Genomic DNA, 17,061 nt, shown 5'->3' with positions numbered 1-17,061 from the left:
GGCACAGCAATGGGAGTTTGCTTTGCACCCAATTACGCTAATTTATATTTGGGCTTTTGAGAAGAAAGATTTGTTTTTTTCTGATTGCAATAGGTTCCTTGATAAAATAGTATGGCGGGGACGCTATATAGATGACGTGCTGCTATTTTGGTCTGGATCAGATGATGAATTAACTAAATTTCATGGCTATAACGCAAATGCAAATCTTAATTTGAGTTTAGAATTTTCTGCAACAGAAATTACTTTTCTTGATTTAAAAATATATAAAGGTGATAAAGAAGATCTTCATACTGTAATTTATAGAAAACCTACTGACCGAAATACAATCTTGAGAGCTGATAGCCACCAACCCTTCATGGGTTTTAAAAAACATTCCATATAGTCAATTTCAGCGACTGAGGAGAATATGTGATGATGACATTCATTTCGACCATCATGCACAAGACATGGAACAAAGATTCACAAATAGAGGATACAAAAAAGAAGCTATTTTCACAGCTCATCAGAAAGTTAAAAGTCTAAATCAAAATGATTTGTTGATGTCCAAACTAAAACATTAAGAAAGTAAAAATCTAGTGTATTTTGTTACACCTTATACCTCCGAAGCTAATAAAATTAAACATATAATTAAACAAAATTGGAGTATCCTTACAATTGATAACTTGATTACAGAAATACTTCCACATACTCCAACAGTCAGCTTTCGGAAGGCACCCACCCTGAGCAATAAACTGGTGAAGAGCTATCTCCCCCCCCTTTGCAAAAAATGACTTGGCTCAGTACAACAATTGGAAATTTTAGATGCGGCAACTGTGTGCATTGTAATACCATAAAGACTACCAATGTGTTTACTAGTATATTAAATAATAAAAAACAACATGAACTCATTTATTAATTGTAACACTACAAATGTTTATAAACTCGAATGCCCTTGTGGCCGTTTCTACATTGGTAGAACTAAGCACAAATTTAAATCCAGACTTGCTGAACATAAACAAGCCATAAGAACTGGCAATTATCTATATCCTATGGCATTATATTAGAAAGGCTCTAATCATTGTAATTCTACCTTAAAAGCCTATGGTATAGAACATATTCCTGAGTCCATAAGAGGAGGTGATAGATTAGAAAGACTCCTGCAGAGAGAATCTTTATGGATCTACACTTTAACTCTTTGAGAGCCAAAAATGTTTTATAACAATTAGTAAAATCATGATGTATGCCGCCATAAAACGTTACATGATGTCAACACGTTTTATTTTTTATTTTTGTTTTTTTTCCAATGGGCAGTGCAATGTCTAAGTGCACTGCCTGGTGCGCTGCCTGGTCAATGGGTTGTGGAATCAAAAACACTCGCTAACTATGGACAGCAGATGGCAGCATTATATATCGCTTTTCAATGGACTGCAGGTGTATGAAATTACAATGAAACATGACGAAATCTGATGAAAATTGATGAAATAGAACGTTTTCAAGGATGACGGACATGATGAAAGCATTTGTCATATTAGATTTTATTTTTTTATTTTTTTTTGTATAACGTGTGGCAGTAAAAGAGTTAAGAGCTACTGAGTATACTGGTCTGAATGGCGAACTTGACTTCACTCCTTTTCTCTAAAAATCTCTTTTGAAAAAGACATTATAAATAATATCTTGTAAATAATATCTTGTGTAATGTATTGTTTTTTTATCAGTATCTTTTAAAAGTATTGCTTATTGTTGCTTGCTGATTAGATAATTTGTACCAGCTGACTGTGTGCCCTGCCCATTGTGAGCATGTGACTAACCCCTATAAGCAGACATGTGACAGTCTATTTCAGCTTGCCCTGACGAAGGCCGACCAAAGCCGAAACACGTAGGCAATTTGTAATCAACTGGCCATGTTGTAATAAAGGCCTTTCACGTGCTAACCCTTTGAGTGCCTCAATTTTTTCTCTTTTTTTGGACATTTTCGTTTGTTTATTTGTGCCTGATGTTGCCATTTTTTGGACTCACTCTTTTCTGTTTGGATACATGCGGCCAGCGAGGTGATTATTTACTTTGTTGTACATTTATGTTAATTGTGTGTATATCGATTTGCTTCCACATTGTTTATTGTATTTAAATCAGTTTGACGGTGGAATTGAGGAAGTCGAAAGACATTAAAGCCATCAGTGACAGAGAGCTATGGTGTCGTGTGCTGTATGTATCCTGGGAAGGAAGGAGTGAAATTCAGATTCCATAAACACAATATTCATCAGGACTCTGTGTTTAGACGAATGGGGCCGCATAGAACAGGTTATTATAGACAGGTTTTAGGGTTGATTTCTAATCTTTATCTAATCTAATCTTCGTTTTTTTTTGGAGACTGTTGAGAATGAGACTGTTTTAGTACAAGTTCCAGATAATACCCTAAAGTCAAACTATTTGAGTGGCTGTGCAAGATAAGAGTGTGTATTTACCCATCTACGTATTTGCTATGTTGTTTCGATTAGGTTGTGAGCTGGAGCCTGTCTAAGCTATCACATTTATAGATCAAACTGGTTAGCATTGGCACACACTCTCCATTTGTTGTCTCTTGACTGAAAATTATTAATTGCTTGTAAGAAGTGAGCAGAGAGGGGGAGAAGAACACAAATCAAAGTAAAAACTCCAGAACATGTTTTATTGTATGTATAGCAATACAATTTACATATTAAATAACACTATAGTAGAATGTTTTCATATGGCTATTAACAAAAAGATCAAAAAAAGAAAGATTCATTTCAATCTTAATATCACAATTACTGCCTGGTTTTACATGGAGGGTGCAAAGCTGGAAAGTGGAATGCAATGATGATTACCGAAAGCTGGGAAAAACTAACAGCATGTCCTTAGAAGTGATTTATATGAAGAAAAAAAAAAAAGGTTGAAATCCACAAGCATTTTGTATGTTATTCAAGAAATAGAAAATGAATATTAAATACAACTTAAGCAGAAATAATAATGCATTTCCTCTGTCGCAGTCACCAGTTCTCAGGGAAGGGTGCATTTAGGGGCAACAAAATATATACAATTTTTACTCACAGTACAGCTGTCTGTCTATATGACAGCACTGATATTTTTCTTAAATGGAAACCGTCTTAATATAAACAAGCTACTAGCTACGTAAGCTAGCTACTAAGATAAGATAGCTACTTAACTTATGATAGACTGCTAGTGCTTGCTAATTGATTTTAACATCCCATAATCCCCCTATCAGGTTTGTTTGTTTGTTTGTTTTTTTTAAATGTACGGTCTCACCAACCATTATGAATAGGAAACCAATTTGTAAAACATACAAAATGTTACAGCTGTATTTTCATAATCGAAATTGCAAGATATGCCTTTTGTGAAGGATAACTGAATGAAAATATGGACATCTTGTTTCTAGGGGTGTCAAAATTACTGCGTTAATTTTGAGTTAATTTACAGTTCCTTTGACGCCACACATTTTTTTAAACTCGCGATTAATGACCACCCTTTATTTTGAAAGCCTGTATTGGGGGGAATTGCAGTCACAACACAGCACACATCCACATCAAAATTTAGCAGTAATAATAATGCATATATTTATGGAGACTGGGGTCAAGTTGTATATTACAATTTGGAAAAATGCGCAGAATTTCACAAGTTACTTCATGTTAAAGATTGATAGCTCTTAATATGAAAAGAAAAATGCACTGAGCTGTCACCAACATCTTACAAATGCAATTATGCCATCTAGTGGCAGAAAATGACCAACACAAATCAATATCACACTCGTTTTTTTTTTTATAGTATATCTTTTTTAAATCTTAATTCAGTTTTGTAAATTATGAAATTACTGCACCAATGATTAAAAGATGCAGCCATAGTTGTATTAGTTTAACATTATTCCCACTTTTATGTTAACAAGAGTATGAAAATTTAGAAAAAAAAATGTTTATTGTACATTTTATTGTACATTTACAACAGATTTGCGATTAATTGTGAATTAACTATTAGTCATGTGATTAATTACAATTAAAAAATGTAATCGCCTCACACCCCTACTTGTTTCTGTTGTCTGTTTCCGTGTAATGAAACATTTGACTGAGTGCACGTGGAAATAGAGGGGATCGAAAGTGATTTAAAAACAAAAAACAAAAAAAAAACAGCAATATTGTGCATAAACAAGCGCAGGAGAAAAACATATTTTAACCTAATCTGTCCACATAACTTGTTTCCAAAATTCATCAGGCTTGTCTGCATGATCATTTGTGGTGAGGATGTAGATGAGGTTTTCTTCTGATGACGCTCTTCTTATGAGAAATAAGCGGTTTGGAAAACGGATTGACTCTCTAGGAAGACCACATTTGTACAAGTATCTCTTTATAGTTGAATGGGGTAGCACAACTCCAAGTGTGTGCCAGATCTTCTTTGAGGCTTTGTGCAGTCAAACGTGGATTTTGACTTGCTTATCTCACAATCCGGCGAGTTATGTCTTGATATTTTTCTTGGTTTTCCAGTTCTTTCTTGAACTTCCACTGTTTCTGATGATTGTTATTTCTCAAATACATTCCAAACAGAGCAAGCTCGGATACTGGCATCTGAAAATGCTTTGCTATTTTCCCCGTGCCACAAAAATTTCATGTGCTTTGTGACTGCAAAAGTGCCATCCAGTTTCAATCTGGATGGGCTAAAAATCCGATTTTGGCTGGCAGTCGGAACAAGGTTGTTCATGTAGGTTTTTCCTGATATTTGTTTTCTTTGTCGTCTTCACTGATTGTTGGAGAAAGGTCAGATGAGTCTGAGCATTTCAAACATTTCAGATTGACATCACTTGGTCTTTCCACACAATGATTGTGAACAATCCATGACATTACCAGGTCTAAAAACTCTGCAGGGTGCCCAAACTTTTGCAGCCGCCATTATTTTTGCTTTCTGTGTATTTTGAAGGGCTAAATGATGGAGATAAAATCTAACTTATCCCCCCCCCCCCCCCCCCCCCAATGTTATAAGAAGGTCCCATCTGTAATTTGATGCCTTTCCTTGGCTTGTTTATGCACAATAATACAACCCAGGGTGCCCAAACTTTGATCCCCACTGTGCAGACAGAGCGAGTCTGGTACAGATGTAGTGAATGAGGTTTGAGGTCCCATTCAACTCAGTACCAGAAAATTTGGTACAGTCTTTTTAAAACAGGGGTCAGCAACCTTTCCTGTCAAAAGAGCCAATTTAAGACAAATAATTTCCCAAAAAAATCTGTCTGGAGCCACAAAACATTTAAACACTGTGATGAAGAAAAGAGTGTGTTAGTGTTTGTACTGAGGGCCAAAGAGCTAATTAGAGCTGCACCATAAGAGAAACTTTACGTAGAGATTTGTTTTCTTCTACCTTTTGTCTTTCTTTTTTATCTTTTATAAAATTTGTGACATTTTGGGCAATTTTATGAAAATAAGGTAATTTTCTGCCTTTCTTCTTCCTTTTTTTGGTCATGCAATTGCTCTTTTTTTTTTTTTTTTTTTTACTTTTTTTTGTCCTGTCTTTTTTGCTATCAATTTTTATGATCACATTTTGAACATTTTCTTTCCTGCCTTTTCTTAAATCAATTTTCTGACTATTTTGGCAATTTTGCTGACATTTTAAGGTCAGTTTTCAGGATTTCTTTTGTATTTGGAAATTTCGTTTCTTTTTATATTCAATTTTCAGATTTATTTTTATTTTTTATTTTTTGCAATTTAATGGGAATTTTATGATTTTCTGTATTTCGTCTTCCCTTTTGGACATTTAATGGTCACTTTTTAACATTTTTTCATCTACTTTTCGCCTCTCTTTCTTTCCCAACTTTTTTTCACAATTTTTTTAAAAATATTTATTTATTATATTTATTTTAAAGAATATTTTTATCTCCAAAACGAAATATGTAATTAAAAAAATATTAATTTCTACTTTTTTTTTTTTTTTTCCACAGGGAGCCAGAGGAGAGGGACTAAAGAGCCACATATGGCTCCAGAGCCGCAGGTTGCAGACCCCAGTTTTAAAATCAAGATACAGTTGACTGCTTTGTAATGTCAACAATTCATTTGAAGTGTGGAAACACAAACTCAATTGCACTAGATCGATCACAGAATTGCTCCCAAATCAGCATTTAAAGTAAAATGTCTTCAGGTTACGTGCATGTTCAAAATGTGTTTGTGTGATGTGTTTTTCAGAGTATACACTAAGTGCAACTCAAACTTAGCGTGCAATCATCACAGGGCATGAATGGAGGAGCAGATTTTGTCGAGGATCAACCAATTCACACTCCTCCTCCTCCACCCCCGAATTGAGTAGATTTTTATTAATTGGAGAGTCGTTGAAGCAAACATTGCTCACGTGTAACAAAGATTCAAACTGGTCATACATGTCTGGCACATTGAGTTGCATTTAAGCCTTCGGGGATATGAATTCAAAGACTAGGTCAAATAAAACCCCGTTATTCAGTGCGACTATCGCAGCTTTACTCCACTTTGAATGAAATAGTTGTCAGGTACATCATTTAAAGGGATACTTCACTTATTTAGCCCATTATAGCAATAAAAAGTTAATATTTTGTCTAATTTGATACTTTCATTATTTTTCACATCCAATTAGTACCTTTCAAAACACATTTTGCAACTTGCTGTCGACTGAAAATGACATCACAAGGGCTCAGGTAACCAATCACAGCTCACCTGTTTTCTAGGTTTGGTCATGTGACATTCACAAGCTGAGCTGTGATTGGTTACCTAAGCACTTGTGATGTCATTTTCAGTCGACAGCAAGTTGAAAAATGTGTTTTTAAAGGTACTAATTGGACATGAAAAATAATCAAAATATCACATTATAGGCAAAATATTGTTTGATTGCCAAAAATGACTAAATAAGTAAAGTATCCCTTTAAGTAAGACTGATGTTTTGCTGTCAGAAATACAATCAGACCAAAAGAGATTGGGTGGATTATAACGACAAAAAAATAAAGTGGAAAAATAAAACAAAACCCAGACTCCTAAATCAAGGATAAATAATCTGCAGTTTACAGTATTCTCAAAGAACACAAATAGTTTGTTTTCTTTTCTTTTTTTCTTTTTTTTAGAATATTGCAACCATTTATTTGTATGATGTTGGTGGAGATTAATCAAACATTTACCTTTTAAATTTATACTTCATCAAAACCAAGTACCCCATATACATTTGAAAACCAAATTTACTTCTAGCACTGTATATTCAAGTTGCCATAAAATAATGACATAACCAAGAAGTTCTTAACTTTGTTCATTGACAACAAAAATGTGCCTGCGTAGCAAATGTTGTACAAATGACTTACTTCCTCTCATTTTGAAAATATTATACAGGGAGTGGGTCTTTGATTGGTTTATGACTGAGTTCCTTTCAATTAGGTATGTAATTAAGAACGTCATGGTATCCCACTAAACTAGGTTAAAGCCGTAAAGTCATAATTACAGTAAATATTTGTCTGAAAAATACAGTCACACTGTAGTTATAAAGCAATACAATGAAAAAGAGTAAGTAGGGCGGTAACTGTGGCTTCTTATGGCGCTCCAGAAAGAGGTCATTTCGCCGCCTGTAACCTCAGAACATATATTGGTAAACCAAGAACATGGAAAAGCACCGGATAAACTCAATCACACAAACAATATAAAAAATAATAAATAAATAAAAAAAGAGAGAGAAAAACTTCTCTTGTCTGTTTCTCAGTTAGTAGGTCATGCACTAATGAAATGGAACAGACAAGATTCAAAGAAATGACGTTATTTCACCATCTTTAGAGGTCAGGTGATCGACAACGGAGAACACTGAGAATCACACCCTGTTTTGGTTTTCTTCAACCTGTTGCATAGAACTTGCAGAGTATATGTTCCCTTGCATATCATTGTGTGTCCATCCAACAGCAAGTTTTTTTCACATACACATACATGATCAGTGAGTTGTGGATACAGTGTCCTTAATCCGCGCTTGCCTAGCTGAATGATCTCAATGAGACGAGTAATAAGCATTAAGAGTACGACAACTGTGACAACATAGCAGCGTACACATAAAAAGAGCGGAAGTACCGGCTGGCAAAATATGCATAAGTGCATACATACAGTGTGTTCATATATATACAAAATCAGAAGGTGAGCCATAAAAACATGTCAAAAAGTTCACAGTTATAAAGCCACCTTATCGCCACTTTGTTGTTAGGCGTTCTAACAAGAATGTGATTTAAAAAAAGTAAATAAATAAAAGGGAAAAGGACAGAGCAAAAACGATGCCTAAAAAGAGAAATGCATTTGTAAAACAAGAGCTCAGTGGTAACAACTATGGTGTCTTACGTTTATGGGTTGTAATGCAGTCGGCCAGAAGGGCGTGGGACGAGGAGGTTATTGCAGTTGAGCGGTTTTTAGCCTCTCAGGTGAGTTTGACCTCCTTCAGCTCATTTCAATCCAATGGAAAGAGTCAAACAGAGCAATGAATTTCGTAGAAGCGGGCGGTATAGCAGGGAACACTGTTGTGGAATGTCAAAACAATCAACTTGCGCGAGCCACATGAGTGGGCCTCAGCATAGGCAGTAACATTGACATTAGATATTATATAGTGCAAACAAGAAACGACGGAGTTGTGTAGCTCATTGCCTGCCGACGCGGTGTGGAACTTAAAAAAACGCAGGTGCACACCCTTCATTTGGAGGACATTAAGACGAAAAAATAAATATCAAAATTTTGTTTTATATCAGCATAAAAAAAGTAATCGGGTTTTTTACTTTAACCAAGAGTCTGGCAAAAAGGCCTCAAAAAGTTTACTAGTTCTTTGACGGCTTACAAAGTGAAATGCCTCCTTCAAGGGCTCCAGCAGTGGAGGAGGTGCAGGATGTTTGGAGACAAACTGTAACATCCTCAGTCCACTTGTGGCCCTCACACCAGCGATTCTCTACTTTCTGCCTGTTCTGATTGATCAGACAAGGATGACAAGGTCCGGTGAATGTCCAGAGGCCCAAAGCTCATCTCCTTGCTTTGGACAAGGCTGAGGAGGGCTTCGTACAGGAACTGGTACTGGTCCTGGTGAAAAGTTCACAGACAGGTAAATGGGCGGATGTCAAGAAAGTTAAGGAGAGGAGACACAGAGAAGAACATGTTGGAATCAAATATTAACCACATCTTCATTAATATCATACCCAAGCAAGGGTATGTAAACTTTCAAGCAACTTCCTCATGTACCACTGAACACTTTAAACTCCTATTCAACTAAACAAAATCAAACATCTGGACTATTTCACTAAGAATTGCCCGTATCCCACTGAGAGGCAAATGTTTGTGTTTACAAATGTGGCTGTCATGTGCTGAAGGTTGGATCCCAAAGTGCAAACACAAATAAGGTTTTAACTATTTATTCACATGAGAGGCGTAGAACAAACTTGACTAGATGAGAAACATAGAGAGTTGCACAGAGGGACAGAAAGCAATAATCCGGCAAACACACACACTTTTCAGACTGCTACCACAGACAGTGAATCTATGATAGGTTGTGGCTAAGTAAAAGATTAAAGATTGACATCACATAGGTCCTGACATCACATAACTTCACATAGCGTTTTTCCAGTTGAAATCAGATGATGGTTACATCAGTTCAAAACAGACACTTGACCTCACGGTCATGAACCCAAACTTAACAGGTCATGAACTCAAACTTAACCCTGGCGTGACCCCAGATATGACAGTGGCAAATATTAATTTCTCATCAGGGTTGCTTCAACGTCGCAAACGTTCACCAACAGAGCACATAACTCCAATTCTGGCCTCCCTTCACTGGCTCCCTGTTCACTTATTTTAAATGTTGAAATCTTTACTTGGTCTTGCCCCACCTTACCTCTCGGAAGTCTTTCATGCCTACGCACCTTCCCAGATGCTACTTGAGGTACAGTAGTACCTCTACTTACGAACGTCCCTTCATATGAAATTTCAAGTTACGAAACTCCTCAACAGGAAAATATTGCCTCTTGTTACGAAAGATGTTTCAGGATACCAAAGGTAAAAACACAGTATGGACTGCTACTCGCAGCTTCCAGAGTATCCTGAATGCAACATACTTACAGCTGCTCTGCCATTGGCTATTACGTTAGCATACAGCATGTGTCTATGTGTGGAAAATAGATAGATAATAAATATGTGTCTATGTAGCGTCCTCGTCATTCGTCCCTTGGGCCATGAGGTGTTGCGATAGTTTTTCGTAAATGTATTAACTGACTGCCGACGAATTTCTGCAAAAATTCAAACAATTGGTGATTGATGAAGGCACAGTACGTTTTAATTGTGACAAGACAGGCCTTTTTTGGAAAAAGATGCCTCGCCGTACCTGAAGTTTCCATCAAGTTTTGGAATTTGTTTGAAAGAATCACCCAGTAAAAGTGTTCACCAGTCTGGCGATCGCTCACTATGAAGATGTTTGCCCTGGACATTTTCGAAGAATTCTTTATATATATATATATATATATATATATATATATATATATATATATATATATATATATATATATATATATATATATATATATATATATATCTTTATTTTTTACATTATGCACAACTCTCATTTATTGTGCAATAATCTAATTATAACGTATTTGTTACTTGTTTTGATGCATATTTATGCTTTATAAAACATTTATGTCTGAATTTTGGGAGGCTTGGAACGGATTAGGGCATTTACATGGAAAATGCGTCTCTACTTACAGAATTTTCTACTTAAGAACTTTCTTCCAGAACAAATTAATTTTGTAAGTAGAGGTACCACTACTGAGGACTAAGTGGAGGCTCAGAAGGGATTGATCTCTTTCCGTTTCTGGACCATCTCTTTGGAATGACCTCCCGCTAAACGTCAGGCAAGCCCCTTGTCCATTTTATTAAACTCGGCTTAAAGCACCTGTTCGTTATTTGTTTTTTTTGACTAGGCATGAACATCTGCATTATTTCAGTGTCTTTGTAATTAATTTATAGATTTAGTTGTCTTTGTGTTTGTTTCTATTAATTTATTGTTTTTGTTTTTTTATGTCTGACTTTTACTTCATGTATAGCACTCTGTATGCAGCTGTGGTTGTTTCTAAAGTGTTGTATAAATAAAGTTGAGTTCAATATGACTTGACCAGGGCGGCACGGTGTGTGAGTGGTTAGCACGTCCACCTCCCAGTTCTGAGGACTCCGGTTCGAGTCCAGGCTCCGGAGTTTGCATGTTCTCCCCGTGCCCGCGTGGGTCTTCTCCGGGTCCTCCGGTCTCCTCCCACATTCCAAAGACATGTATGGCAGGTTAATTGGGCGCTCCGAATTGTCCCTAGGTGTGCTTGTGAGTGTGGATAGTTGTTCTCTGTGTGTGCCCTGTGATTGGCTGGCAACCAGTCTACGTTGTACCCCGCCTACTGCCCAGAACCAGCTGAGATCGGCGCCAGCACCCCCCGCGACCCTTGTGAGGAAGAAGCGGTCAAGAAAATGGATGGATGGATGACTTGACCATGTAGGCAAGATGGCAATAACAGTGTTAGCTATACAATGTAAATAGCAAGAGATCACACCATCGGCTTTTATTTTGTGTACCTTTTACAACACATCCTGTTTTTTTGTTTTTTTTTGTCTTTTTATCTCCTTGCATAGAGATACAATTGTGTGTCCAAATTACTACAAATGCAAATGCAAAGTTTTGCGTTACTTGTTTTAAGTTCCTATACAGATGGAAGTGTTCTCTGATGACTAATGCAGTGTCTACTAGTGTTGTTCCGATACCATTTTTTGGGTCCCGATACCGATATCCAGCTTTGCAGTATCGGCCGATACCGATACCGATACCATACCGATACTGAAGGGATTTTTTTCCTCAACATGAAAAAGCTGTCCTGCCATTGGTTTAGGATATCTTAGATCGGCATGCAGTGAACATGTCACATACCAGTGAATGTCGTGCACCAGCAAGACACAAGATGCTGCATCCAAAATTCTATATTAGCGTTTGAATTAATGGTATCGGCATGTTACTTGTGAGTAGTCACCGATACCGATACCACTGTTTTAATGCAGTATCGGCACCACTGCCGATACCAGTATCGGTTATCGGAACAACACTAGTGTCTACAATAGAGTCACCTTATCACTACCTACACTGTGGGTGGTGTACAAATGGGAAGCTGCTGGAAAATGGTTGATCCTAGATTGGTTATTTTGATTCTTATTACAACAAAATTTGCCAGTGGGAAATGGAACAAAGTGTGTACAGTACCAACTGAACTATCCAGCAAGGTGTACACGATGCTTAAAATATCACTTTATTCTCACTGCCAAACTTCCATAAGGTTGCTGAGAGACCATTTGGCCTTTGCCTAAATGTGGTTCTGGCAATGGATGGGTACATTTGATTGTAGGGGTCACCTGAACTAGGAGGCCAAACTCACCAGGTCTGTAAAGACTCCTGGCCTCATGAGATTGATCATCTTGGCCACTTGATAGACATCGACAAGCCCCTCACTTTCCAGTTGCTGAGAGAGTGTGGTGAGGGCACACAGCAAACCAGCCGAAACTGCTCCAAACCTGACAACCACATACACAATATTAGAGGTAAGCTTTAGGCTCCGTAGTATTTCCATATGCTTTGAGGCGTTAAGGGAAAGAACATGAAGGGCATGAAACTTTTAAAGGATATTCAACATTTTGCAGAGGAAAAGGTATGAGAACATTTTTTTTTTTTACTTAGAAAAATGAAACGTGCATATAGTAGGGGCAAATGTATTTAGAGTGCCATGAAAAAGTATTTGTCCTCTTCTCAAACTTTTGTGTCATAACCTTAAAGCGTACCTCTGCAGGAACATTTTGATGGGGTTACCTGAGCATATATTGTCACGTTTGATAATATCTGGTGTTCCCATTTTTGTGTCTATCATTGTATTTGCCAAAATAATTTGACTTGTTAATTTTAATACTCGCCGCCATGTTGGGGCGGATGTTAGTGATGTGTCGGTCGCGAACGAGCCAGTACGAAGAGAACTCTTTGAAGTGAACGATGAGAACCGGCACCCTCCCTCGAGAGCCGGCTCCGTCATTTTCCCTCTCTCTCTCTCTCTCTCTCGCTCTCTACCTATGTCGCTCTCTCTTTTCACGTGTCTGAAGCAAGGTTTGGCAGTGTCTCAGCTGCCGTGCTCAGAGAGGTTCACTACACGTGGAGCACAAGCTCCGCCTCATCTGCGCAGCCGCAGACAGAGAGAGACAGGAGGAGGAGAAAACAGGAGAGGAAAGGACGACACACAAACGCGGTTTGTACAAGATGAGCCGAAAACGCAGTAACATTTGGAGACGTTTTAATTGGTTAAAGTCAGATGAGAGAAGGAGCCGGATCAGCCCGTCCAAGTTGATATGTTTATTTATTTATTTATTTTTAATGCAAATTTAAAATAAAGCAAGGTCTTTTATCTTGGACCGGGTGAGTAGCTAATGTTTGTTTTGTTGGCTGCTGCTGTTGCAGTTAAATTACTACTCACTATTTTTGTTATTTGATTGTTGTTGGTTGAAGTTTTAATTTTGTTTCTTGTTTATTGTATGGAGCCTATGAATTTGTTCAATAAAATGAGAAAAAAAATCATTTTCTTTGCTTGATAATTGTTGCTATTTGCAGTCAGTAGAGTGCAATATTTAGTTCACCAACTCATTTATCAAAATGTATGGTAAATTTGTCTTAAATATTTGAAATAAAAGCTAAAGTTAAAAGAGCCGTTTGAGAGCCAAAAAGAGGATCCAGGATCCAAATGAACCGGCTCATCGAAAAGAGCCGAAAATCCCATCACTAGTGGATGTGACATAACTACGTTGAGACGCCGTCACTCGTCACACCCATTAGTTACTATTCAGTAAGAAGCCAAATCTCTTGCCTTTGGATGTAAATCTGTCATCCAGACCGGAAAATTCTTACGCGACAGCAACACCTCCTGTCTCATCTGGCTTGTTATTCCATTTAGGGGGCAATCACTTTTTCACAGGAAGGTTTCAAATTTTTTTTTTACATAAATAAAAATTACCATTTAAAAACTGTATTTTATGTTTACTTGGGATTATCTTGGTCTTTGTTTGATGATCTTTAACATCAAAGTGGGGAAACAATGCAAAGAAGGGCAACTCATTTCTTAACGGCACTCACAGATCAGTTTTCTCAGCTGTTAAAGATCTAAGTGAGTGAAAGCGCATGAGGATGGCAGCAGAGATGCCTGAAGAACAGCGGGTAGCCTTCACCATGGGAGAGGTCTCCTCCTCTATTAACGGCACTGTCAGGAGAGTTGCAGAGAGCAACAGCTAACAGCTCATGGCTGGCTAAATAATGAGCACGCAGTCAATTAGGGTGAGCTTGAACTGACAGCTGTGAGGAGGCTCCAAGCTGACTGCGCTGTAGAAACTGGACAAAGCATTCAATTAGTCACTTCGCCAACGAAAGGTGCAACATGCACTTCATTATTGTAATAAATTATAATGAGTAGAGTGTTGTTCAAGAACACCGATGCTGTTGACAATTTCATCATGTCTAATAGGGCACTTTGCTCAGCCATCTATAGGAAGAAAATGAAGGGTCACGTGTTGTGTAGTAGGTTGGAAATAATACAGAATTATAGAAATAAAGAGAAAACTCACTCTCCATTTATATATATTTTTTTAGTTTTTTCGATGTTTTGTCATGGGATTATTGCAGTGTTTTAAAACACATGCAGGTTCACAGTTGTGTCAATAGGTGGTGCTGCTCTATAGCTGTGGATCCACTGGGGGCAACAGTTCTGGGTTCAGGGATAATGTAATGTTTAGCCTTGAAAGCTACTCAGTAGTTAACATGATTAACATGAATGTTTGTAATCATAAACTAATACTGTACTGTGAAGTGAGTTAAAGCAGGGTTAATGAGCTGGTTAAACTGTTGTGTGTCGGCCAGTATGTAGTTCTCTTTCCGTAGCAACTCCGGTGACAATAACAGTGCTGAAAGCATGATTTAGCTGGAACTTAACTGTGTGTAGTAGAATAAAGTATTTTGTTTGTGAGCAATGCTGTGTTCCATGACATTACTATATATGGAAACCTACCGCCATGTTGTCAAATCTTGTTCTTTGAGGAGCATGTATTTACTGTGTAATGATGTTCACGTAGTAGTAGTGTGAGGGAAGCACTTCCAATGGGAAGTTTGTAGCTTTGCTTTATTAAAAGAGTAAGCAGAAGTGTATCTGTGATGAGGCCAATTTCTGTTGTTTCATATTTCTTTATTTTTATTTACTTTTTCAAGAGGATGTCTATTTTTTTATTATTATTTTCAATACACTATTTTGTGTTAATCGAGTCAACAATGTTGATATTGACTGAATGTAGTGGGTTGAGAGTTGAACCTCAGTACTTTTTTGACCACCTCCCCAATTCAGTTGGTTACGGTAACAATATGGTGTTCTGGGTTTCTTTTTAAATGCAGACATTTTAATAGAAACATTCCTCAGTCTAAAACAAATGGCAAACAACAGACACATAAGCACAGACAATAAAATGTAAAACTGAAACTTAAATTCTGAAACTAAATTCAGTAAACTTCTTCCAGTATATACTGTCCACATATTTTAAAGATCTTTCTAGCATTTGACTGTTGATGAAATGACGGAATGAAGAGGAGAGGTATCATACTGACTCATCATGGATGATGGTTGGCCCGTCACGTATGGCTGCCTCCTCCTTGATGATGTCGATAAGCTCAAAAGTGCTGCTGATGGGCATGTCAGGATTTGGCCACCTGGGGCACTGCAAGTGTCGCACCTCTAATACGTAATCATCCTAATAGACAGAGAACGAAACAGCAAGAGAGAAGGAAATGGGTTAAGGAACCTTGTGTTGTGCTCACACTTCTTTTGAATAATCCACTCAATTTGTCGCCCTGCTGTTAAGTCTATGAGGCAAAATAAAATAGTCGTTCTCAATTCATGAACACCAGCACATGAACGTGAGCACACACGAGCAAATACACGCACAGACACACACATACACACAAGCAACCTGTGTAGCTTCCAGCATGAAGTCATGGATGCTGATTTGTTCCTCATTGGACAAGCAGAGTGTGTCTTGGCTGATGAGGGTGACAGTGAAGGATTCACAGTTCATGGCCTCCTCCCGACTGGGCCAATACACAAACTCATCCTCTGCCTGAAGGAGAAAATCACAATGTTGATTTATTTTTGTACTCTATACATTTACTTACTTCTATAATATATCCCAACCCAATTCCACTGAAAAATATTGTATATCATGACGTCGATTTTTAGGGTTCAAATACAGTAACCAGGTTATATTTCTATTGCACCGTTCTCATTTAAAAAGGTAAAAAGTGTTTTAGGATTTCATTTTATACATATGGAGGAAAATTAATGTCTCATTCACACTCTAATGATATTCCGAGAAGCACAAGCAACGAAGCAAACTATTCAGCATCTTCTTAACTCATGGACTGGTCGAACATTTACAGAATGCTAGAAAGATGGCATAGGAGCTTTTTCATTTCAAATCTGTTGTGCACATTTCTATCATTTTGGGAACTATCTCCAATGACAGTAAACATGCATTTAAAAGTCAAGCAAAGTGTCTGTCACAAAGTAATTAAAAATGACTGCTGATCATGTAAACATTTTTTTGGTTTTCATGTAATATTATGGAATATTATTGACTCTTAAAACTACTACTAAACTTGCCTTGCCTTAAAAGGGCCAATCACACAAAAATGTGAAAGAGTGAAGGTCCATTGTGAATTTTGTAATTTTACAAACAATTATGATAATGATGATGATGATGATTATTATTATTATTATCATTATTATTATTATTATTATTATTATTATTGTTGTTGTTGCTGGATAAGAATTTACTTCTTTTGCTCAAATAGGATTGATATCATTTTGACTTTACTATTTTGGTGCAGAGATCCTTGATAGGAGCTGCCATGCCTGCGAACGGAACGGTTGGCAACACGGCCAGGGTTTACATGGCCCCTACACAATTCACCACCAAATTGAGGGCAATCTGGAAGGAAAATGGATGTATTGAT

The 17,061-nt window shown here is 37.2% G+C and overlaps 1 protein-coding gene and 1 long non-coding RNA gene across 8 annotated transcripts in view; one reads left to right on the top strand and one right to left on the bottom strand.

Annotated features, from left to right (window-relative positions):
• Window positions 1-1,831: 1,831 nt before the first annotated feature.
• LOC144023958 (uncharacterized) lies at window positions 1,832-6,148 on the top strand. Its single transcript, XR_013284647.1, has 2 exons — window positions 1,832-2,027; window positions 5,933-6,148. It is a non-coding gene; the product is annotated as an uncharacterized LOC144023958 (long non-coding RNA).
• Window positions 6,149-7,241: 1,093 nt separating this feature from the next.
• The window catches only part of LOC144023789 (receptor-type tyrosine-protein phosphatase gamma-like), a 390,627-nt gene continuing 380,807 nt past the window's right edge, over window positions 7,242-17,061 (bottom strand). For all 7 annotated transcript variants that reach the window (XM_077529655.1, XM_077529649.1, XM_077529651.1 and 4 more), the window contains 4 exons: window positions 16,020-16,166; window positions 15,658-15,800; window positions 12,413-12,548; window positions 7,242-9,038 (listed from right to left, as the gene is read on the bottom strand). In XM_077529655.1, coding sequence (XP_077385781.1) covers window positions 8,895-9,038; window positions 12,413-12,548; window positions 15,658-15,800; window positions 16,020-16,166 — 570 coding nt within the window. In that variant the 3' untranslated portion in view covers window positions 7,242-8,894. The remainder of the gene's footprint in view (window positions 9,039-12,412; window positions 12,549-15,657; window positions 15,801-16,019; window positions 16,167-17,061) is intronic.

The sequence above is a fragment of the Festucalex cinctus genome, chromosome 8 (assembly GCF_051991245.1).
Source record: "Festucalex cinctus isolate MCC-2025b chromosome 8, RoL_Fcin_1.0, whole genome shotgun sequence".
In the NCBI taxonomy this organism is placed as follows: domain Eukaryota; kingdom Metazoa; phylum Chordata; class Actinopteri; order Syngnathiformes; family Syngnathidae; genus Festucalex; species Festucalex cinctus.
Note: the sequence above shows the minus strand (reverse complement) of the source record. Positions and strands in the feature narration are given on the sequence as shown.